Source organism: Castanea sativa, chromosome 11 (genome assembly GCF_040712315.1).
Source record: "Castanea sativa cultivar Marrone di Chiusa Pesio chromosome 11, ASM4071231v1".
Classification (NCBI taxonomy): Eukaryota; Viridiplantae; Streptophyta; class Magnoliopsida; order Fagales; family Fagaceae; genus Castanea; species Castanea sativa.
The window spans coordinates 41,309,382-41,334,934 of record NC_134023.1 but is presented as its reverse complement, the minus strand read 5'-3'; the positions used below and the strand labels follow the sequence as shown (position 1 = coordinate 41,334,934).

At 37.6% G+C, this 25,553-nt stretch overlaps 1 protein-coding gene and 1 long non-coding RNA gene across 2 annotated transcripts in view; one reads left to right on the top strand and one right to left on the bottom strand.

Moving 5' to 3' along the window:
• The window catches only part of LOC142615705 (protein SUPPRESSOR OF K(+) TRANSPORT GROWTH DEFECT 1-like), a 67,985-nt gene extending 45,499 nt beyond the window's left edge, over window positions 1-22,486 (top strand). Inside the window, exons 8-9 of the mRNA XM_075788473.1 lie at window positions 21,528-21,683; window positions 22,144-22,486. Coding sequence (XP_075644588.1) covers window positions 21,528-21,683; window positions 22,144-22,269 — 282 coding nt within the window. The 3' untranslated portion in view covers window positions 22,270-22,486. The remainder of the gene's footprint in view (window positions 1-21,527; window positions 21,684-22,143) is intronic.
• Window positions 15,335-19,945, bottom strand: LOC142615708 (uncharacterized). Its single transcript, XR_012840835.1, has 3 exons — window positions 19,793-19,945; window positions 19,543-19,641; window positions 15,335-15,540 (listed from the first exon to the last, which is right to left on the bottom strand). It is a non-coding gene; the product is annotated as an uncharacterized LOC142615708 (long non-coding RNA).
• Window positions 22,487-25,553: the final 3,067 nt, after the last annotated feature.

The following is a 25,553-nucleotide window of genomic DNA, read 5'->3' as shown; positions in this document are numbered from 1 at the left end:
ATTTGGTTGGACCTATAGCCGCGTTTTTGAAAATGCGGCTATAGGCCTGACATAAAATGCAGCTCAAGTCTGTTACAAACGCGGCTTTAGACCTAGCCTATGGCTGCGTTTAAAAAACGCGACTATAGGTTTGGTCTATAGCCGCGTTTCTTTTAAATGCGGCTATAGGTCAGATATAGCCGCGTTTTTTATAAACGCAGCTAAAAAACGTGGCTATAGCCCGCGTTTTTTGTAGTGAGCGGTATTGTATTTACGGTGCCAAACGATTGGGTCGGCTATGGTAAGGTCCTACACACCCTTACAATTTGCCCACGTAGCAAGTTGTGCATGATGAAGTAAAAGTGGTTGGTTCATGTTGGTCCACAACTCCATTACTTACAACTCGCCACATGGCAAAGTTGTGGAAAAAATTGTGATTCTAGAATTGCTCATTTTTGTTAAATGAGTACTTTAGGGGGGCAATTGCCCCTGCTCAACCATCCCTGACTCTGCCTTTGTATAAGATCCAACCTTTATTATATAATATATGGTTTTTAGGGTTTATGGTTATTTTGTTTCCTTCATATTGAATTCCAAAATTCTTATCTTATATTTTAGAAGACTCTTATAATATAAAACATTTATGATCAGTCAGAATGAGATCCATCCCTTCTATAATTGCTTTTTTAAAAAATGTTAAATTAGAATATTAGTTTTCGTAAAAAAAAGAAAAAAAAAGGACATTAGATTATCTATCTTGAAATACGTATATATGAGATACAAACATAAAACTTTAATGTAAATCCCCCATTGTCGATATCATATTTTGTTAGACTCCAATTCACACGTCAAAACAAAGACAAAAAATTCAAAAAATTGAAAAAAGTGTGGATGCCCCCCAAAAAGGGAAAAAAATAATGATGATGGTTCCCCTTTTCTTTTTGGATAATCACACATTGGGTCCTTGGCGACGTGACTCTTATGTGCATGTGTCTCTCGGGTGGGGCATGCGTGTGTGAGTCCCTTTTTCTTATTTTTATTTTAGGAGTTGCAACCAACCATTGATTTTGTATTAAATGCAATTGGTCACCTATGGGTCTAATTCATTTTAAGTTGCCTAATTAACTAAACCAAATTTTAGGGGGGGTTCCTTAATTAAGGCAAACCGAAAAATCTCAAACCAAAGATCTCGGACTCGGAAGTTTGGTTATGTGTAGGGAAGGTGTTAAGCACCCCACAACGCCTATCTACTTCATTTTAATTTATTTCCAATGTTATCTTTTTAATGAAGAAATGAAATACTTGGCATTTTTTATTTTTGAAAAGGTCTTCAAAAAATATGTACACATATACATATACATATACATATATATATACACACACACACACACATGTGAGTAATTAGTCACTATATAATTAACATGTGAATATTAACTCCAATGAATATTTACAAAAAAAAAAAACATGTGAGATATATACATAGGTAGCATGTCGAAGGGCATACAAACATAATTACAAGTACATGTGAGTCGGATATTTAATATATAGATAGCATGTAGTGGCAGCTCCAGGAATATTTTTCAAGGTAGTCATTAAGAAACTTAAATTATACAAAATTTAATAAAAATAGAATTTCATGTATTGACCATAAAAAATAAAAAAATAAAAAATAAAAAACACATGCACACACAAAGAAAGAAGTCTTACAATTTCTTTTTTGAATTTTCTAATTTTGAAATTTTTGCATGATAGTCTCATTATCAATGCTGCAAATTATATATTTTTCAAAATTTTAGTTTCATAAAAATTTCCTTGGGTTTTTGCTACAACTACCACTAAACAAATTAACATGGTTACATATTTTGAAAATTTAAATGTTAAATTGTATGTTCTTTATGTTCTTAAAATATATGTCAAATTGATGTCAATCAGAAGTTATCTACTATTTAGTTTATAAACTTATTTTTTATGTAAAATTTTAGACAACAAAAATTTGAAATTTAAAGATTTTAGTGATGACATAGCTATTGATATTTGATCTTTTTGAAATTTTGCAAGTATGGAGGACTTAATAAAAAAATGTAACCCAATGGTGGATTTGACAAAATTCACATTCAATAAAAAAAAATTAATGGAGTTGTAGTCTTAATCTACAACCAAGTTTATAGCTACATTTTGTCTAAAATATAATTATGTTGAGCCTAAAAAAATTTAGGGTGGTCCCACATATGTTTTATAGATAAAAAATTTTAAAACTTTTAAAATTTACATATAATAATTATTTTTTTTTCCAAGTTAGGGTGGTCCTATGACCACCTTGCACTCTACGTGGAACCACCAGTGATAGCATGTGAACTAGCTATTATAAATAAACAAGCTACAACACAAAATAAAAAAGAGGAAGTTGGAAGAGTAGTACCTTGTTGTCATCTACCATTTTCTCTTTTTTTTTTTCATGCAAAAAAGATGACAAATAAATTACATTAGTGCCAAAGAAAATGATAGGAATGATGTAAGCTCAACGGATGTTCAAGAATTCAAGTGCATGAGTCATGAACACAAATCTTTAACTACTACTATGATACTCAAACCCAATGTAAAAGGAACAGTAATGGGTTGGGCTCCCAATTTACTTATTTTGAAAGGGTAGGGAATTTCCTACAATGGGAGGCCCTCAAGGACAAGACCCTCCCCCACCCATGATCAAGAGTATTCAAGATTTAGTGATAGTTTTGCCACTTTGCAAGTGGCCACTTCTCATAAAAAGGGCTCAATGAAATCTGCCTCAGATTGGAAGATACAAATTTTTTAAGGAAAAATGTCACATAATTTTTTGGCACTGTGTCACCTTCCTTCCGAGTGCGATATCTCAACAATTGTAGCTCCAAATCTATCAAGGTTAGAACTATAGGAAACTAGACATCTAGCGCTTCCCAAGCATATAAAGTTTGAAGAAAATGGAGCTAAGAAAGGCCTCCAAGCTTCTATGCAAAAATCGGACCAGAAACTAAGAAAAAGACAATATAGGCCCGATGAGGTGGCAAAAATGGGAGGCTAGCTAGGTGTAACATGTTACACCTAAGCTAGCCACCCCTTGCCTTTTATTGGACTATTTCCTAAGATTTGTATGGGAAGTGCCCTTTACGGGAAGAAGTCCCATCCCACCTAGGCATCTAGGGTTTTTATTTTCCTTACTTTATATTTATGTCATCCATTTTATTTTCTAAGTAATCCCCCTTCTCCTTTACTTTATTGCACTTATATATGTATGTATATGTATATGTATATGTATATGTATATGTATATGTATATCTGTATGTATGTATGTATGTGTATATAGACACCTAAATAAAATAAAAAATATTTTCTATTTCCTCTCTCTTAAATGGTTTTTAAACCTCTGTTAAAGTACAATATGGGTGTGTCTCATAAGAATGGTTGATGGCTTAGAACTCCCATTTTTTTTTGTGATGAAGCACCCATAAGACTTGAAAGAGATTAATATTTATTTAAGACAGACATAAAATCTTTTTTATCAACCTTTACAATATTTCAACATTTTTCTTTTATGTCATTTAAATTAGGAATGGCACAGGTTGGGTTTGGCGCGGGATTCTTTAAACAAGAACCTGACTCACCTCCACAACCTGAACCCGCCCCGTTTACTAAAGGTGTTATGATATTTTATTTTGTTCACTGAAGAATTATAACTTTTAACTTTATGCGATTCAATATTTGAAAAATGACTTGTTTTAGGGTTTATTAAATTTACTAGAGAATTAGATATGAAATAAAAAAAATAAGTCGGGGCTCTTTTTATACTTAAACTAGCTTGTAACCCCATGCATTTGCATGGATACACTTAAAGATATACAATAAGATACATAATATAATTCCTATATATATATATATATCATTTAAATATTATTGACAGTTATTTTTATATTTTGTTAACTCTTTAAAAAATTTTGTAAGGATATTATTAGGTATAAAATGTAAATTGTTCATATTTTTTTAAAAAAAATTATTGTGAAGCATTTTTTTTAACAATTCATTTATTCTAAACTCTTTGGATTTTATACTTAATAACTCACTTGGATGAATGTTTATAACGTGGTCTTTCATATTATTCTAAAATTAAGAAATGAAACTCTTTAAGAATAAATAATTTATGATACACGGCGTAAAATTGGAACTCTAATTTGGAATTCTAATTTGAGTTTTTCTCAACTTCTCACACACACGCACGCGTGCGCGCACACACACAAATATATATATATACACACACACACACACACACACAAGGGCAAAGCAACACTTAGCAATGGCCCCCCGCAATTTTTTTCAAAAACTTCATAATGTATGTATATTTTGCAATTGTTTAAAATATTAGACCTTAAAATCAATATTTGGCCCCTCCAAAAAATAAGAGTTGGCCTCTGCAAAAACTAAGGATATGTAACGTTAGAGAGTGACAATACTTAAAAAGCAATTTTTTGTTGGACACACACACATATAATTTTTATATTTAATTTTCAATTTGGGACTAAGTCTTTTATTGTTATTGTTGTTGTTAAGTTTCCAATTGTTTTTCAATGCTTGATCTAGACTAAACATGTTGAATGAAAAAAAAAGTAGAGGATAATTTAATGTTAGGGGGTAAAAATGTAGCTATGTTAATGTACGTATGAATATATAATTCAGCCCTCCAAACTAAAAATCTTGATTACGCTCCTCTATATATATATATTTGCTTTGATCTATTATTTAATGAGACAAAAATCTTGCACTTTGTTGATTAGTCATAATGATAATGGACATTACCGAAGACAAATAATTTGCGGTGTCCCTCTCACAGTCCCATCTTCATAATAGTGACAGGATTAGATGAAGGCCACGCGTCTAGATCTTGTCTTTAACTGTTGGGATCTTGACTGAACTGCTTTTGTTTCTTTCGAACAAGACATTGACTTAAATGTCGAGGGATCCACCCATAAACTAATCTTGTGCTTCTTTAATAGACACCATTTTTGTTGTAAAAATATGTGGTACCTAACCTAATTGCAATATGTGGTACCTAATCCAATTGCAATATGCCCCGTTCACAATCAATTTATATTGTGGGTCTTGAATGTTCTACAATGGGAGATCCAAAATATCTTAATCAATACTATGTGATGATGTGGAAATCGTCAGTAGAGTAGGTTCCAGATGAAGCAACAACCTCGTCTCTGCACCTGCAATGGTCGTGAAAAGCCCTGCTTAGATGGTCACCAATGTGGTGCCTGGCACAGAGTATCCAATGATAGAGTTAGCACATAGAAGCTTTTAAGAAAGTATGAGAGTTTAGAATATCAGAATTACGACGTATTAGTATATTTAGGATGCGTGTGTGTACCTTGTCTGGTCCTGAGGGGCATGTATATATAGCTCTATGGCTTCTAGCCGTTGTGGCCTTAGTTGTGGCTTTAGTGCTTCTTTTGTAACGCCTCTAGGCTTATTAATGTGGGTTTTGATGAGCTTCCAACGGTTTGACAACTAGTTTGTAACTGTTCGAGGTATTGACTCCTCTATTAATGGTCTGCCTTCCTTCGTCCATGACGTGGCCAGATGGATGAAGGTGTCTGATGAGATCGTTTGGGCAAGAAGGTTTGTTGGTCCTATCAGTTTCCCCCCCCCCCCCCCCAGAGGTTTCGTGGTCTTCCTTATGTGTCATGACGACCACCAGAAGGTGAAAGGTTTCTTGCTCAGACATGACTCTTGGGGTTTCATTATGCATTAAATGCGTAGTGGCGGCGCTGTGCACATCGTGGACACGTGGCATGTTCTAATTAGTAAAGTTAATGCCCCACTCGTGTGCCCCTTGGGTTTCCCGCTGGTTTTCAGTTTTTTGTACCTAGTTTTTAAACTTCTTTTCTTTTTTCTTTCTCCTTCACTTTTCCCTTTCTTTTGCCATTGCTGCTTTGTGCTTCTTCTTCTTTGAGTTGTTCTCCCCTGCAATTTCTTGCGCTTTTCCTTCCCGTGGTTGCTTTTTTTAAGGTACGACTCTTTCTCACCTTCTTTACTCTTCGTAGCATAGGTGGTTTCTGATTTTTCCTTTATATTTTTGGGTTTTTAGGATTTTGTCCCTCTTTTTCGTTTATGGGGTTCCATGGTTGGTAGCTCTAAAGTTAGGATACTTTGCCCCTCTATTTCGTTCCTCTTTGCACGTTTGGGGGCTTCTCTAGGTGTTTCCCGCACCTTTTTCCCTTTAATTGAAGGTTTTGTGTTTGAGGGTAATAGCTTAAGCGTAGTGTTGGCTGATCTGTTTCCTTTGCTTCGTCAATCGGTTGATTGGATGGAAGATTTATTGGGTGAGCGAAGAGTGATGTCGAAGGTGAGATCTAGTAAGCTTGAGACGGGGTTGTTGTCTAGCCTAAGGGAGGTCAGGACTTTTTCTGCCCTCAGGGAAGAGTGTGGACTAGACGTTAAGACCCTTTCTAGGTTAAGGGATAGGTTTCGGTTTCCCGAGAAGGTTAGGGTTCGTCGTCCTCATAAAGAGGAACGAGCCTGCCACTTTTCACCCTAGGATGTGTGCTTCTACGAAGCTGCTTTCTAGTGCAGGCTTAGGTTTCTTGGGTCACTTCAACATTGCTCCTAACAACTTATGCCAAACTCATGGAGGATAGTGATCAGCTGTATGGAGATATGGCTGGCTGCCACTGAAGAAGATATGATCAGGGTGGACGAGTTCACTTACTTATATCGTTTAAAGGAGTCCAAGGAGTATGGGTACTATGAGCTGGTGCCCGGGGTCAGGAAGGCTAGGATCATCAGGGGCCTGCCCTCGTCCTTTAGATTTTGGAAATCCCAATTCTTTTTTGTGTCTAGGGATGATTGGGAGACTCCTTCGGATGAAGTTTGGGGTGACGTCCCTAGGTTGCTCTGTTGTTGGTGAGCCCTGAGTCTAGGTGCGTTGTCTTTCTGCCCTTCATCCTTCATTCTTTTACATATGTTTTTATCATCGCTAACTTTCCCGTCTGTTGTCTCTTGTGCAGTTAAGAAGCGTCCGAAGCTCAGGAGCAAGTACAGGCAACGCATCGAGGCAGCTATAGAGTACGTGAAAATGATTGACGACTTTGACGACCTGGTTGACCCATGAACTTTAGCTCTTCACTGCCTTGGTCTAGAGCCTTCCGCCTGCGTCCTGCGCGCTATCAAAATCGAGGAGAAGAAGAGTAAGTGTTTACTTAGCTCGTCGTTGTCACTCTTTTTTTTTTTTTTTTTAACAAGTGTTTCCTTTTCGCAGAGATGACGACGAAGTTTAACTAAGGGATGTATGCCAAAATGAGGGCCAAGAAGAATGAGCCCCTTCCAACCTCGGGAAGAGGGTGGTGCGTGTTATGAAGAAAGGGGTCTCCGTCACTCCAGCTACCCCCGTCCCTGAAGCGACGAGGACTGCTTCCCCAGCTACCTCGATGGAAGAGATCACCCCACGCCCGAAGAAAAACAGTGCGTGGCCAACAAGGAAAAGAGAAGGCCGACTCCCGCTCGTCCAACGTCTGGGACAACGTTGGTCTTGCGCTGACGAGGGCACCTTTCATGGCCGACAAGCTTAAGGTCCTCTCTAGCATGCCTTCTAACAAGATTATGGGTCGTCATATCCACAAACTCATTCAGGTAGTGTACTTGTGCAATTTTACCTTTCCCTTCTTTTGTATTGTTTTGAAAGTTGGATCTTCTTTTCAGGTACTGTTGGAAACTATTCATATTACCTCAGAGTACTTGAGCCACGAGGTGAATGCCACGTCAGTGGGGTCCTGGGTGGAGGCTTTAGAGGCAGAAAACTCAAAACTGAGGAAGGATCTCATTGTTGCCATGGACGGGGCCAATACCGCCAAGGAGAAGGTTAAGGTCTTGGGGGACGGCCTCAAAGCTGAAAGGCAGCTGACCCTAGATAAGGATGAGCAGCTCCAGGCTGCGAAGGAGAAGATCAACTGTTGCTGCCAAGTCCGTTGAAACATTTCAGCAGATTGAGGAGTACTGTGCTCTTTAGTTGGTACTACAAAGGTTTCGAGCTCCTTCAGCGATACCTCGTCAAGCATTTTACCGGTGTGGACCCAGAAAACTTGGATCTAGAGGAGGTGGACAAGGAGATGGCGGCAGACGAGGCCTCTCAGTCTACTGCTGCTGCTCCTAAGGGTGATGCTCCAGAGAATGCTCCAATGCCTCCCCCTATTGGTGGTGACGAGGCTACTGCTTGAACCTGCTTCTGTACATGTTTTATGTTTTGTTTTTTTTTTTGGGCTTTTGATTCTGTCTCCATAACAATATTTTTATTCTAATTTAAGAACAATGTTTCTTGCCAGTGTTTTTGGGCTTTTGTTTCATCAGTGTTTTGTATTCGTCTAGGCGGACTTTTGTCACTTAGCCAATTTCTTTAGATGACTTACACCCATTTAAGGGATTTTGTCATTTGGCTTCATTTGTAATATACATCCATCTAGCCAAAATCTTTAGATGACTTACACCCACTTAAGGGATCTTGTCATTTGACTTCGTTAGTAATTTACATCTGTCTAGGCAAAATCTTATTACTTAACTAATTTCTTTAGATGACTTACACCTATTTAAGGGATCTTGTCATTTGGCTTCATCAGTAATTTACATCCGTCTAAGCAAAATCTTATTACTTAGCCAATTTCTTTAGATGACTTACACCCATTTAAGGGATTTTGTCATTTGGCTTCGTTAGTAATTTATATCCGTCTAGGCGGAATCTTATTACTTAGCCAATTTTTATGTGACTTACACCCATTTAAGGGATCTTGTCATTTGGTTTCATCAGTAATTTACATCCGTCTAGGCAGAATCTTATTACTTAGACAATTTTTATTACTTCTCGGTTTGCATACAATACATTGGGATATTGGCTGAATAGTACTTTTATTGCTTTCTTTCAAATATGAATACAATCGTCTATTACATTTTTTGGTGGTACTTCTTCAAATGCTCAATATTCCACGGTCGTGATAGTTTCTTCCCGTCCATCGTTTCCAAATGATAGCTGCCTTGTCTTGAGTAATGGATGACCTTGTAGGGTCCTTCCCAGGTTGGACTAAGCTTCCTATGGGTTGAATCCTTAGTAGCAGGTGTGACTTTACATAAAACGAGGTCCCCTATGTTTAGTCGCCTAAGTTTCACTCTCTTGTTGTAGTATTCGACCATCTTCTATTGGTACTTTGTCATCTTTTGGGATGCTCCATCTCTTACTTCGTCCAGGCAATCCAAGTTGACTCTCAGCTGATCGTCGTTGCGGTCTTCACTAAAGACTTTTCTTCTCATGCTGGTGATTCCCACTATGACTGGAATTACTGCCTCAATGCCATAGGTAAGCTTGAAGGGAGTTTCTCCTGTCGAGTTTCTCGCTGTAGTTCTGTATGCCCACAGGACATTAGAAAATTCTTCTGGCCAAGTGCCCTTTGCTTCCTCCACCTGAGCTCTGATGGTCTTGAGTAGTGTCTGATTCGTCACTTTCGTCTGTCCGTTGGCTTGGGGGTGGCCTGGAGACAAAAACTTATTCTTAATCCCCAATCCTAAGTAAAAGTCTCTCAAACTTTGACTGTTAAATTGCCGCCCGTTGTTCGAAATGATCGTTTATGGTATCCCAAATCTACAAACTATATTCTTCCACACAAAGTTCTAGATCTTTGCCTCCGTGATGGTTGCTAGTGCTTCTACTTCAACCCACTTTGTAAAATAGTCAATAGCGACCAGTAGAAACTTTACCTGTCTCTTACCTTGGGGTAGTGGGTCCACGATGTCAATTTTCCATTGGGCAAATGGCCACGAAGAGGATATTGGCGTCAGTCTCTCTACTGGGATGCGTTGAACATTCCCAAATCTTTGACATTTGTCGCATCTCTCGACGAACTCCCTTGTATCCTTCTGCATAGTAGGCCAGAAGCAACTTGCTCTGATTATCTTACTTACCAAGGACCTCGAGCTTGCATGATTTCCACAGATTCCTTTATGGACCTCCTCCAGGATGTATTTAGCCTTGCTTTCGTCAATGCACTTCAGGTAGGGCATGGAGAAGCCTCTTTTGTACAGGGAGTCGTTCATGATAGTGAATCTGGTTACCCTCTTCCTGACTTTCCTAGCTTCCTCGACGTCTTGTGGAAGTTGTCCATCTTAGGGGAAGGATAGAATTGGAGTCATACAGCTGTTTTCACTCTAGATGGTGAAGATGAGGATTTCTTCAATGCTAGGACGCTGCTAGATTTCCATCTTTAAATCCGTGCTCGTTGGCCCTGCTCTTGACGACGCTTGTTTTGGTATCTCATCTGCCCCCATATTCTAGCTTCTGGAGACTTGCATGACTTCTACTCGATCAAATTCTTAGGCCAAATGCCTCGTCGGTCTCAGGTACTTTTGCATCCTTTCCTCCTTTGCTTCATATTCCTTATTTACTTGCGCCACAATTAGCTTGGAATTGCTCTGGAGAAATAGGTTTTTGTCGCCTAACGCCTTTTCGACCCTTAGTCCCATTAGTATTGCCTCGTATTCAATTTTGTTGTTAGTGGTAGGGAACATCAGCTAAACTCCATACTTGAGCGTCTCTCTTTTTAGGGTGATGATAATAACCCTTACTTCCCCCCTCTTTCGGGCTGACGACCCGTCGGTCTAGATCGTCTATTTTTCTGCTTCGTCCACTTCTCCATCCTTGTCTGGGACTGTAAACTCGACGATGAAATCTGTTAGTGCTAGCGTCTTGATAGCTGCTCTAGGGTGGTACTCAATGTCGAACTGGCTAAGCTCGATTGCCCACTGAATCATACTTCCTGCAACCTCGGGTTTGTTCATTGACTTCTTTATGGGTTGGTTCGTCATCACTAGGATAGGATTCACTTGGAAGTACAGTCGCAGCTTTCGTGAGGCAACATTCAAGGCGAATGCTATCTTCTTGATCCGTGGGTATTTTGCTTTAGCTCCTTGGAAGGCTTGACTAACGTAGTAAACTGGGAGTTGCGTTTCATCCTCTTCCAGAAACAAGGTTGCACTCATGACTGTAGTTGAAATAGCCAAGTACAAATACAGGTCTTTTCCTTCTTTGGACGGGCTTAGGAGGGGTAGTTGCTTAGATAGTGTTTGAGCTTTTGGAAGGCCTTTTCGCACTCTTCCGTCTAGGTGAAGGCTTGCTTCAACGTCTTGAAGAAGGGCAGACATTTGTCCGTTGCTTTAGAAATGAACCGATTGAGTGCTGATATTCTGCCTGTGAACTTTTGTACTTCCTTCACAGTCTTGGGCAGTGTCATCTCTAGTATGACTCGCACCTTCTTTGGGTTTGCTTATATCCTTCTCTGGGATACCATGAACCCTAAGAACTTCCCTGACGCTACCCTAAAGGCACACTTGCTGGGGTTCAACTTCATTTGATACCGCCTGAGAGTGGCGAACGTTCTTGAAGGCTGTCTAGGTGGGCAAACTCTTCCTTACTCTTGACAAGCATGTCATCCACGTATACTTCCATGTTCCTTCTGATCTGTTTGCTGAACATCTTTTTTACTAACCTCTGGTGGATTGCTCCTACGTTTTTCAGTGCGAAGGGCATTACCTTGTAGTAGTAGAGCCCTTAGCTTGTGATGAAGGCAATCTTCTCCTAGTCCTCTTTTGCCATTTTTATTTGATTTTATCTCAAGAATACGTCCATGAATGTAAGGAGCTTGTGTCTTGCTGTGGAATCCACCAGCTGATTTATCCTCGGTAAGGGGAAGTTGTCCTTTAGGCAGGCCTTGTTTAGGTCCGTGAAATCCATGCACATCCTCCATTTTTCATTTGCCTTCTTTACTAGGACGATGTTGGCTAGCTAGTTCGGGTAATAGATCTCGCCAATGAAGTGCGCTGCTAACAGTTTGTTGACCTCGTTAGTGACTGTCTAGTTTCTTTCTGGAGCAAGGACTCGTCATTTCTGCTAGACAGGCTTTCTCTCGGGATCTACGTTTAGCTTGTGTTGGATGATCTTTGGGGATATGCCTGGCATATTCTCGTGGCTCCATGCAAAGACGTCTAAGTTCTCCTTTAGGAATTGGACTAGTTTCTTCTTCGTCTCTGCACTCATGGTCGTCCCTACCCTTGTAGTCTTCGTTGGCTTTCCGTCTACCAACTGCACAATTTCCAGGGCTTCCACCTTCTCTTCCTCTTTCTCCCCTATCATCCACGTATGGTTTTCCTTTGTAGCTAACACTGCTTGGTAACATTCCCTAGCTAGCACCTGATCTCCTTTTACCTCGCCCACACCATTTTCTATTGGAAATTTTACCTTCAGGCAATAGGTGGACGGGGCTGCCTTCCAACGATTGAGTGTAGGCCTCCTTATGATTACGTTGTATGAAGAAGAACAGTCTACCACCAGGAAGTCTAATTGACGAGTCAGTTGTCGCAGTTAAGACCACATTGTAACCATCAATGTCACTATACCTTTGGGATACACTCTGTCTCCATTGAAGCTGACGAGAGGGGACTCAAAGGGACGCAATCTACTTGGATCCAACTTCGTCTGTTGAAAAGCAGAGAGGTAGATGATGCTCACAGAACTACCGTTGTCCACAAGGATTCTCCTAGTGTTGAATCCCTCTACCATAAGCATTATAACCAGGGGGTCGTCATATGGCTGTTTCACTCCTTTGGCGTCTTCTTCCGAGAAAAACATGTCATTGTCCGTCCGTCTCTACTTCAAGGGTGGTACCCTGTGGATGCTGTTCACTTGCCTCTGGTGTGATTTCTTGAAGGATCTGAATGATCCTCCTGTGGATGGCCCTCTTGTGATCGTCTTTATCTCCCCGATCACACTCTATGGACGATGGGACGCGTGGTCCTCGTCCCTTGGTGAGGCTTCGTGCTTGTCCTTGTTATTATCTCTAGATTTGCTAGAGTCTCCTTTTTTGACATATTTTTGCAACTTCCCTTTCCAGATGAGTTCTTCAATTTGCTCCTTCAGGTCTCGGCAATCCTTTATATAGTGGTCATGATCTTTGTGGAAACGACAATATTTCTTCTTGTCACGCACATTGGGTGACGAGTGCAGTGGCCTTGGCCATTTGAGATGATACTCATCTTTGATCTGCACCAAAATTTTATCAATAGGCATAGCTAAAGGAGTGAATTTTACCGTTCGAGGGGTTTTATCATCTTTCCTTTTGTTCCCGTCAGTATTCTGACAATCTGTCCACTCCCTTTTTTTGTCCTCTCTGATCGTCTTCCTTTCTTTCCCTCTCATTGGACTTCTTTACATCATCTATTGCTGCTAGGGCGTCTTTAGCATTCATGTACTTCTGCATTTTCAAGAGCATCTCTGTCATTGTCTTAAGGGGATTCTTCGCGAGTGAGACCACGAACTCCCTGGACTTTAAACCAACATTAAAGGTTGTTAGCTGTACTTTGTCATCAACTTCGTCGACCTCTTAAGTTTCTTTAGTAAAATGCTTCACGTATGACCTCAGGGTCTCCTTTTCTCCTTGCCTAATGGTAAGCAAGTGGTCTACTGTCCTTCTCGGACATTGTCGCCCGACGAAGTGGCGTAAGAAGGATTTGCCCAACTGCTCAAAATTTTCGATGGATGATGTTGGTAACTTAGTGAACTACTCCCTCGCAGCTCCTTTGAGGGTGGTGGAGAAAGAAGAGCACAGTATTTCGTCAAGAGGCTGTTGAAGACCTAGAGTTGTCTTGAAAGTGTTGAGGTGATCCAGAGGGTCTTTCAGTCCGTCGAGCGGCTTAAGCTGAGGTAGACGAAACTTCGACGGCATTGGGCATTCTAGGACTACCATCGTGAAGGGTGAATCCATCCCCCTGACCATTCTATCCAGACTCTGGTCTATTTTTTCCTTAATAGTACTCCTCATCTTGTCCATCTCCTTTCTCATTTCCGGAGAAGGTCCGAGCTTAGTCCTTCTAGAGTAGCGGGTATTCTATAGTCATTCCTTCTTTGACTACCTCCATCGTCATCCTGGTTGGTTCCAGGCCGGTTCTTCTCTTGCTGCAGTCGCATCCTCATCTCCTAGTCCTGTCTGGTAAGCTCCTCCACACTGGCTGTGAGTGTTTGGATTTGTAAAGCTAATGTTGCAGATAAAATACTTGAACACTCTTAATAACAATTGAGCCCGTTAAAGATAAAATCCAACCCCTCCAAAATTTTTGTCCGTTGAATGTTGAAAAAAAAATCGCAAGAAATGCTATGTTCACAACATTATTGCAATATTTTCGTAACAAATCCTAAATAACAGGTTATTACCGATGAATAGAAAATAATTTTAGTAGTAAGTTCAAATTAGAACAGTAAAAACTTACAACAATCTCAAATCAAACGTTTAATCGTACTTTTTTAAATTGTGTTTTAACTTGCATATTTTAAAGTTGCTATTTTTTTATATAAAAAAATGCACACTTTTCAAATAGCTAGTTTGTTAGTATTTGCTTAGTCTTTAGCCGAATTTGTTAGATTTATGTGATATATTTTTCAAAAAGATAATGTATTTTTTTATATATTAGTACTTATTTAGGCAATATGTTAGTAATTGAATAGAAGATTAGTAGCTTAATTATTGTTTGGTTGTGTATATTGAAAAAGATGTAATTGATAACATTAATAGTGAAATTATCATATCACACAACAATTTTTTGTGGGAGGGCAGAACAAAACTGCACCGCTATCATACAACAATTTTAAAATATGAAAACTTCTGAAAGAAAATTTTAAAATTTTATGTATCTGAATATGTTTTTATTTTGTGATGTTAATATATTCAAGTTTTATTATTAATAAATTTTTTTAAATATTAAGTGTTTTTAATGACCACTCTGAAAAAACTTTCTAAAGCCGTCACTGTTTATGAGAGGTCTCTTAAATCCACATGGTGATAAGGTCTTAGAATCCACCAGAAAGAAATAGACAATATGGCTAAATAGTAAAAGAACCCTAGGGCGGTTAGGGCAACACCCAGAAACCCCTAATTCGCGCTAATCACGTAATTAGGTGGCAAAATAGTGGTTTTTGTCAAAACTAGCAAAATTAAAATAATTGCAAAAATTGAAAATATTGTCTCTAAGAGGCGTCCTAAAACAAATGGTGCCTTATTCTGACATTTATACCAAAAGTTATTAAGAAAAAATAATATTACTATAAATAGAATGAACACTATTTTTGAGACATTAACGAAGGAATTTATTTAAATTTAAGTGACAACTAGAGAATCTTAGAAGAAGAATGACAAATGTAATGGTATTTGGGAAAGTGAGGAAAGAGAGGTAATTTGGTAAAAGGGTATCAAATTAAGGAATGATTCAGAAAAAATCATGCCCATGTGACAGGTGGCAATGTAAATAAACGTATCATAAAATTTGTAGTTTCAATCAAATAAGCAAATCCGAAATGAGGATTTTAAAAAAACAAAAAAAACAAAAACAAAAAACGAGTACACGCAAAAAAAACTAATAAACAAAAATGGAGTACACGTATCATAAAGTATCTCAAAGCCAATTCTGGCAACCGAGACTGCCCATAATTGCTTGTAGGATCGTAGGTACCTGCAAAAATCATTAAATTCTGTAAGTAGGAGAGGATATAAAGTCGAGGTGACTTTTCTCTACTGGTATTCATCAATGTAGTAAATGCCTCTTATATTATGGCCTGTTTATCCAAGTCTTGGTCAATTTAGTGAGTGTGCATTCATCTATAAGCGAGATCAACAGAATTTCAAGCAAGTCGTTCTTACATTAGGAACTGCTTGTTCTAAGGCATAAGTGGTGTGGAAGTATCTAATCATTTCTTTCAAGTTACTCTGCATAGTGAAATTTACGGGCAGCTGCGTTTATTTGGAAGACAGCCAGTCTCGCTGCTTGTAAGTAATTGCATCTTTTTATTATCAAAATTTCCCTTGCATCAATGGCTGCAGTGTGGTTAAGTTATATTTTATTATGATCAATTTTATAAAGTAAAATGCGACTATTCACTAAAGTTTTGTGCACCCAGGATCAAATGACAGTCCTTGTTAGGTTTTCAATGCTCTAAAGAAGAATGTGATGCATGTATTATCTCATTAAAAGATTTGTTTGTTCACTCTATATGTATAAGTGCTTGTGGAGTGTGGGAGGCAAAGGCCGGGATTCAAGTCTCCAGGAGAAAGCTTTACACGCATATACACTTAGATTAGATTAGAATAGAAATTCTATCCTGATAATAAAAAAATACAAATAATCATAATAATAATAATAATAATAATAATAATAATAATAATAATAAAAGTATTCACAAAAATAAAAAAATAACACGATTATTTATAAAGAGAGAAGAAAATGATTAAAAACCACTACTTTTATGGTTCATATTTTATGAATCTTAAATTTATGAAGATGGCGAATCTTCATTTTTAAGTATTTAACTATGAAGCATTCAATTTTCTCACCAAAAAAAAAAGAAAAAAAAGTAAGACTTTAAATGGCAAACTACCGAGTTAAATGCAAAATCATAAACTACTGACCTTAAGAGTTGTCCCAAAACAAGTAAGACTTTATTCTAACTTTTGAGAAAAAAGTTTTTAAAGAAACAAAAATTACTAAAAATGGCAAAATCATAGTTTTCAGGGGGCTAAATAGAGGAATTCGACAAAATTATGGCTACCTCATGGCAAAGCAATGACTATTGCTTAGAAGATCGTTTCCCTTCAACCTGTCAAATTTCATATGATTTTGACTCCATCGTCCAAATGATTTTTACTAGTGTCTTTTTGCCTCAGAAACCGATGATGTAAATTGCAAATTACACCCCTAAAACTTGGGGATGTTTGGATTTTACACCCTAAAGTTTTAGAATTTGAATTTTATCTCTAAAGTTTGGAGATGTTTGAATTTTACATCTTGACATCTCAGAATTTGGATTTTACCCTCTAAAGTTTTGGAGTATTTGGATTTTATACCTTTGCATTTCAGAATTTGGATTTTACCCTTCAAAATTTGGCAGTGTTTGGATTTTACACTTCTAAATTTTAAAAATTTAGGGTGTAAAATCTGAACATCCTTAAACTTTAGGGATGTAAAATCTAAACACTCCTAAAATTTAAGTTGTAATATTCAAATTTTAAAATATTATGATATAAAATTTAAATACCCCAAATTTCATGAAGTAAAATCTAAATTCTAATTATCTGGGCGTAAAATTTAAACACCTCAAAGTTTAGAGGTGGAGGACCTTTTCCACCAGGTGAGGTCATTTTCAAAAAAAAAAATTAAGTTAAAACAATCGTTCATATATGACAAGAGATAGACATGGCAAAATGGGCGGGTCGGGTCGAGTTCAGTTCGGGTTTGCGGGTCAAATGGGTCACGGGTCAAAACGGGTCATTTTTAAATGGGTCAATCGGGTTGCGGGTCGGTCGAATTGGGTCGAGTTGACCCATATTTTTCAAACAAGTTTTTTTTTTTTTTTTTCAATTACAAAAACAAATCAATGACAATCTATTTAGAGAGAATGAATAAAATCAATTAATTAAATGAATTGCACTTAATGCCACTTGTTAATATCCTTCCAATTCTGACAGTTTTGAGCATAACAAAAATTATTTATAGTCATAAATTCATGATGGAAAAATCTTCAATGTTAATAGTTCACTGTTAAAATGCATATAATTACAAGTTTACATCTTCAAAAAGAGATAGATCTTAAAACAAACAAAACAAGTAAGCCAGCAAAGTAGCAAGTTATAGGTCTTCTTAAGTGCACATGTTCCCGTTGCATTTAAAATAATAATAAAGTTAGATTTCTTAGAAAAATAAACTAAAGAAAAAAAGATTTAAAAATAAACATAACATATTAGGTATAGAAGAATAAGTAAATATTTTATTAAAATTACATCTCAATCTCAATCTACTCAACATTGGTAGCAGATTCAGCACTGCAAATATTCATACTTGCAAATTGTAACTCAAATTGGCCAATTTCGTCAGTATTTTCATCTACAATACAATATTTTAATATAACTTAATGTACCATGAAAGCAAATCAATAAAAAATTAAAATTGTATAATTATGACTATAAAAAAAAAAATTAAATTACCTTCAAATCCATATAGACAGAGAGTAATGCTGAAGTAGTACTGGACTGAGGAAGAGGAATTTCAGGTTTGTAAACTTGTATTGTGATTTGTGAATTTTGTCATTTGTTTAATTATTTGGCTTTGGAAAATCCGGACTACAGCTAGGCAGCAAGCATTGACCTAACCATTGAATGTGATTTTTTTTTTTTGAATGGTTGTGATTCATATAGCCAAAGCCTTTTCAATGTTGTCATTGACTCATTGTGTAATATGGTGTGTTGGACGGATGGACCTCTTGGTGTAAGGTAAAGGTGCTGTGCAGCTGTGCTTGTGACTTGTCAATTGTCATGACATGACAGTTGATTTAATATTTTATTAGTTTATAATTTTATATGATTATATTTATATGAAGTATTTAGCTACTTTCCTTTATGCACATAGTCAGTACATAATTTAAATATTTTTTTAGTGGATTTTTTTAACGGGTCGGCTCACAGGTTATCCAGGTCGGGTTGAGTTGACCCGCAAAAAATTGGGTCAAGTTACGAGTCAACCTGTTTTTGCTTTAGGTAAAAAAAAATCAGGTTTAGGTCAGATATTTTTCGGGTCAGGTCGGGTCAGAAAATTCTGACCCGTATTGCAATGTTTATTCCCCGTTTGGCTTTTGAGCCAAAGCTACTTTTTCTTTCTTCTTTTTATTCTTATCTTTCAATTTTTTTATTCCACTGAATAAGAAAGAATATTAATTTATAATTTTTATATTCTCTACTTTTCTATTCTTTTCTATCAATTTTTCACTTTAAAAATGAATGGCAGTCAACAAGTTGTAATAAAGTTGTAGTTTTAGTAATGACAAAAAAAAGTAACAACGGTAAATTTTGGTATAATATTTAATTTTTTATGGGAATTTAATTATTTTATTTGATTTTAGTTTGATCTTGTTGACAAATACTTCAGTTATAATGAAAATATTGTAATTTTTTTTATTGCACTCTTAGGACAAGTGAACAACTCTTCTGTCAATTTAAAGGGTCATGTTAACCAATGTTTGAAGGATAATTGTTATTAAACCATAATAAGAAGAGCAAGACTTAAGTATTTTTTTATGGGATGAAAGTATATTTTTTTAATTAAGTAGCCTATGACTGAATATTAAAAATAAAACTTAAAGAATAACACCTAAGATACTGTAAATAAGTTTTGTTCTAATAATAAAGTTTAGAAATCACTTTTACGAGAAATATAGTAAAGTGTTAACAATATTTATTATTTTACCGCTCTCAATAAAATATTTATAAAAATAGCCTTATAGGGTCTAAGAGTATCTCCAATAGGCTCTCTAAAGCCTAATTTGGAGAGCAAACCCACAAAAAATCACCTCCAACAAACTCTCTAACTCCAAAAAAAATTTTAGATTTGCTACAGTAGCTCTATGTTAGAGAGTATTGTAAAAAATACTGTAGCACATCTAAACAATATTCAAACTTAAAATAATACCTGGTTGAATAAAAAAATAATTCTTTCTCTCTCATCCCTTTTCTCTTTCGTTCTTCACTCTCTCAGCCTCTCGTGCTTCTCTATCTCAACTGTTAGAATCTAAAACATACCACAATCAAAACAAAAACCAGTCAAAAGATTTGAAATACAAAAAAAATATTTCTCATAAGCTTAATGAAATCTGAAAAATAAAATAAAATAAAATAAATCAAACCAAAAAAAAAAAAAACACGTAGATCACCGATCTGACCAATATGGTGATTAAGCTGCATGTTCTTAGAAGTGTGGAGGACTCTAATCTTTGTTCTCTGCCGGTGATCTATGTGTGTATGAGAGAGAATTTATTTGTGTGAGATTGAGGGAGGGAAATTTGTGTATGTGCAAGAGAAAGAGAACGAAAGAGAGAGGGAGAAGGGGAGATATGTTCTGGAGGTGACTTGAAAAACAAAAGGTCAAAGAAAGAGTTAAGATTGATATGGGGCTAGGTGAACGTGTGGAGGAGAACAAACAAGAAAAAAGAAAAGAAAAAAAAAACGTATGGATGAAAAAAAAACTAAAGAAAGAAAGGAAAAGTAATATAAGAATAAGATATCAAAATTGAGTAATATTACTCTGATATTTTCATAATATTTTTAAAATAAATTTTAAGTAATAAATTGTTATTAGTTGATATTGGTGAGTAAAAAAATAATTTAAACGGTAAGGTCAAATTAAAACCAGTAACAATTTACCATATAAGATTTTGTTGTGAAAATATTGTGAAAAAATGTTTTAGACACAACATTTCTCATTAAAAAAATATAATTGTTAATGTTGTTTGGAATTTGAAAAATAATTATTGTGATATGTTCAAATTAAAATCAGTAATAATTTGCCACATATGATTTGTTGTGAAAATATGATAAAATGTTAAGAACGTAGCCCTTCTCATTAAAATTAGATGAATGAAAGAAGATTGAAAAAGAAATATTAAAGAAAGAATGAAGAAATAATATTTAAATGGGATAGAGAAAAGAATAAAGAGTTTATTGGATAGTGTATTTAAAAAACATAGATAGGCAAAAGGCAATATGAACTGTTCACTTTCTAAACAGTATAAAAATTTGGAGAACTTGCTGGAGATGTTCTAATTAACGCTAACCATGACTAAAAATTTAAATATACTTTAAGGATCTGTTTAGATACCACTTATTACTAAAAATTAAAAATATAATAGCAAAATAATTTTTAAATGCGTGAATAGTGTCGTATTACCAAATTTTAAAATCATAAAAAAAAAAAAAAAAAAAAGTAATTTATAGGGCTGTAAACAGTGAAAGGAAAAAAAAACCGCTGGGAAGCAAAACGAATCTTAAAGGACATCGTCTAAACAGTAAAAAGAGTAAAAGTACATCATCTAATCGAATCTTAAAGAATGACAAAGACCCAGCAACTCATTTCCATTCCATTTTCTGCATTATTTCTTCAGGTGACCACTATAATAAGTTTTTCCTTAGTATCTTAGTATCTGCTCTAGACCAGAATCAATCCAATCTTCTTGGAGCAGGAACTCAGCTCAGCCGTTCAGGTTCGTGTGCTTGCTAACTTTTTATTACGAGCTTTTAATCATTTGCAAAGCTTTTTTGAAGCGACTTTCTTTTTCATAGTTCCTAGAATTTATCCTTTTTTTAAAAAAGAAAAAGAAAATAAAAAGCATCGGTAAAATCTCAGGGAGGAAACAACACTGTACAGAGAAGAAGCACAACCAGTAGGGAGCTTATGATTTGTTTAATATCCTCAACAGGTTTTGTATTTAATCAGGTCCATCTTGGAGACACTCCTCATAACTTAACTGAAAGTAATTTTGAGCATTTAGCTCACAAAACAGAAGGATTTTCAGGTTCATAGTTGTTTGTGTAACTGTGTCCAGTTTACATTAGTTTCTGGCATCCCTTTTGAGTGATTATATGGCTGAAAGCTGTTAGCTACCTCCTCTCTTTTGATAGGTTAAAGACGTTCTATTTGAACATGTTCGTCAAACCCGTGATTCAAAATTCTTCAAAAAGAACTCTAGTGACATGTGGGTCCCTTGCGAACCTACTGAACGAGGAGCTGTTCAGGTTACCTTGCAGGAACTTGATGCACAAGGCCTAGCTTCAAAGGTAAGTATTGGGTAGGAAACTGTTTTATTTATTACTATTATTAATGGACATTGCATAAAGCTCTAGACCGGAAATCATTGCCAAAATCAGCACTATAATCATATTTAGTGCTAGGTATAAATAACTTACCAAATAGAATTATTAAAGACGTATTCAATGCTTTAACTTACGTAGTTAGTCAATTTCGGAAGAGCAGGATTGAAGAAAAAGGTGGAAAAGAGAAGGGGGGGGGGGGGGGTGGGGGTGGGGGAGAGATTTAAAAATTGCATGCCTCTATCTTACGTGCCTCATTCAATTTCATTAATGCACATTCAATGATGATTTTCTCTTCCATCAAAATTACACAATTCTCTGGAGGAAGGTCAATTTGTGGTATTTCTTTTCTAGCCTCGTTCATCCACTTCTTTTAATTTATATAATGACTTGAATGTAACTGGCTCTGGGAATGTATGACTTGCAGATCCAGCCACCACCAATCACAAGAGAAGATTTTGATAAAGTACTTGCAAGACAGAAGCCAACTGTAAGTAAAGCCGATCTTGAGGTGCATGAGAGATTCACGGAGGAGTTTGGGGAAGAAGGCTGATTGCTTGAGTTCGAACACAAGGACTGATCAACCAGTAATGAAGATATTATGTCAAGTAGGTATGTCTTTGCCATAGAAGGTCCATTTGGTAAAGTGAAGTCCTATATAGCAAAGGTTATACCAAAAGTTGAGTCGACTTTCTTTAGGTAATTTTTTTATAAATTCAAAGTCAAATTTTCTTGTTTTAGCGATAAAGGACCGTTATTATGAAGCAAATGTTATAAATTCAAATTCTATCATTCTTTTTATAAAAAGAAAAAATTCTTCAAGTAATTTTTTTACTAATACATAGCAAACAACTATGAAAGTTACGGTTTGTATCCCTAAATGCCTTAACTACCTATTTTAAACAATTGGTTCACATATTGACCAGGTAGTTAGTTGATCAAGGTTCAAATTAGGGGCGGTGCCACAGCCTATTCAAGGTTCATGTAAGTGCACAATTGCACCTGGACCCAAAAATATACATGGGCTCAGGCCCAATGAGCCTTAAACAATTCAACTTGTAGAGTGTGGGTTCGCAATCTAATTCGATGGTGCTCGAAACTTGATGAACGGGCCAAAATATTACAATATTTATGAACAATGGACAAATAGAGAAAAATGAACTTCCTCGGACGTAGGCCGAGGACCCTTTGTATATGATTTCTCTTTTTTGTTATAAAGGTTACAGCTTCTAGTCCTTCTTAAGTTCCTTTTCAAAAAACCACCACCCCCTCTCTGATGCCCCCTCTTCCCCTTATATACTTCCTTTCATTCTCCCTTTATCCACGTGTCACCCAAAATTTTCTTCTACCACCTTCTTGAAATCTTTAAATACTAGCCAGAAGGCTGAACTCCACTGTTCAGGGGTCACTTTCCCATTAATGCGGCCAAGGAGGTAGGTGCAGGGTCTTTAATGTGGAGGCAGCAGCCTTTTCCTGAGATATTTCTCTTACAACGAAATGTCTAGAGGGTATTTGGACTCCCTCCGTAACCTACAGTCTTTCCAGAACTCTGCCCTGATCTTTCTAGTGAACCTCCAAGTAGTCACTGATCTGTCCGAGGAGTGACTCTTCCTCGGATGAATCCTCGGACCCTCGGCTTGTGAGCAAACTCATGGCCCTAAAGGCCTTTAGTCAAGAACGAACTAGTGCCCACTGATAAAGCCCAAGGCCCAAATACCCACTTAGGTTCTTTCACTCCCCACAATAGCCCCTCAAAACATTATTTTTCCCTATTCGATGAGAAAAATTGAGTTTTGATCCGTCCTGTACTTCCCCCACATGTTTCATACCTCACCACGTATGTGGAAATCGTTTCACTTCCCAGAAAATGTCGTCTGGCGCTTTGAATTTCAAAAACACACGCATTTATGACTGCAAGTTACACTTTGTTTTCCACGTTCAACGGTGAGATGAACATCCGACGGTCCATATTGGCCCCTGAAAATTTGGCGGGATGAACCCAATTTCGAGGCCGCTTTACGCACGTCATAACGCTTTGGAAATATGCGCCTTCATTTATTTCTTCAGAACTTAATCATATCAAAACATCAGTCATTGCCTTTTCTCTCAAGAAATCCGTGGAAACTCGCATAACTACGAACTCGTAAGTTCCTACTTTTTCTTTTACTCCTTTCTCCTCGGATTCTATCCTCGGCTCCCTTCCTAACCCTTTTCCTTCTTAAAACTTCCCTTTCCTTTCTCATAGATGGGTAGATTTAAGTGTTTAGTTGACACCGCCGCTGGGATGGATGGTTTTAAGGCCAAATACCAGATTCCCAACGATGTAGGCTTGAGATACTGTCCGGCGGAGGCCGTAGGTAGTTCTAGGAATACGGGAAAGGTCATTATCCCTATGATTGCCTTCATAGAAGGTGGGATGACCCTCCCTATGAGAAGCGTAACTAGGGAATACCTTCGTAATCACCGGTTGTGCCCTGACCAGTGTGCCCCCAACATATTTAGGGTCTTAGGAAGCGTCGACGCCCTAAATGAGCAGATGGGCTTGAATCTCACTTGGCATGATGTTGTCTTTATGTACGAATGCCACAAACTTAAGAACGTAGGCTATTATATTAAATCCCGGTCTAGTGTAGTTAGATTAATTTCATGTTTGCCCAAGTCTAATAAAGGCATGAAGGACGACTACCTCATCGCCTCAGGCAACTGGCACGACGACCCACACTGCCCAGTTGTATAGGGAGATCCAGGTGTGACTCCTTAGGATCTAATTTCCCAACCCCGTAATTCCATCTAAAAATCCTTAAATGCTTATTTACTTTCACAAACTGTGTAACTCCAATTTGTCATATGCATTACTAATCTGACCACATTTGCCTTTTTGGGTGTCTTTTTCCTCAGATAAGCAACTCGTGCGCCCACGCCTGAGCCACTGCAACGTCGCTGACCTGAACCGTGTGCTGCGCTCAAAAGTTTTCGTAAGTGAAGATTTACAGCTGAGAGCGGCTCACCTAATACTAGGGTTCGACCCAATATCCTCGGACTTCCAGGAGATAGAGAACGCGATTATCGCGGGAGATAGGAGGCGCAAAAGAATAAACGTGGCAAGACCAAACTTTCTTGCTGACTACGACATCCCCGACGACCCCAACACCATTCTGTACACGCGTCCTATTGCGGCGATCCCTCTCTCGACACACTCTCAAGCAACTGCTGTCCCAGAGGAGCAAGTGTCCTCTTTGCACACATTAGACGACGAGATAGATAAGTTTTAGCTCGAGGACGTCGAAAGACCCCTAGGAAACCAATTCGTCATGCTTTCTGACGAGGAAGAAGAGCCCACCAAGGCCTCCGGAGTTGCAGGGTTAGTTGTTGCCCATCCAGAAGACGATTCCGAGTAGGAGGACATGGACAAGCTTCAAGGCCTTCTAACTAAGAGAGGCGAGAAAGTTGCCCAGAAGAAGGCGGGAGGGTCCCAAGTTCCTCCATCTTTGCCACCTCCCCCTCCTCCAGCCGAACCCAAACTTCCAGCTGAGGAGCCTAAGAAGAAAAGAAAGGGGGAGGCCGAGGAGACTGGTGGCGAAAAACAAAAGAAGCCACGACAACAGCCACAGCCAGCTCAACAGCAGAAGCTAGACAAGGGCAAAGGACGGGCTCGTTCAGTTGAGAGTGGGGAGATCAGAGACATGGCCGAAGTGCGCCGAGCACCGGCTACCTGGTCTCCTGACTTAAGACTGGACGGAGCACCAATTTCTTGCCAGTCCAGCATTAGGGCAGTCCAACAAGGCCATGCCCACCACCTGGCCGACGCGTTGGAACGCCCTCTTCTGCTGCCCAAGG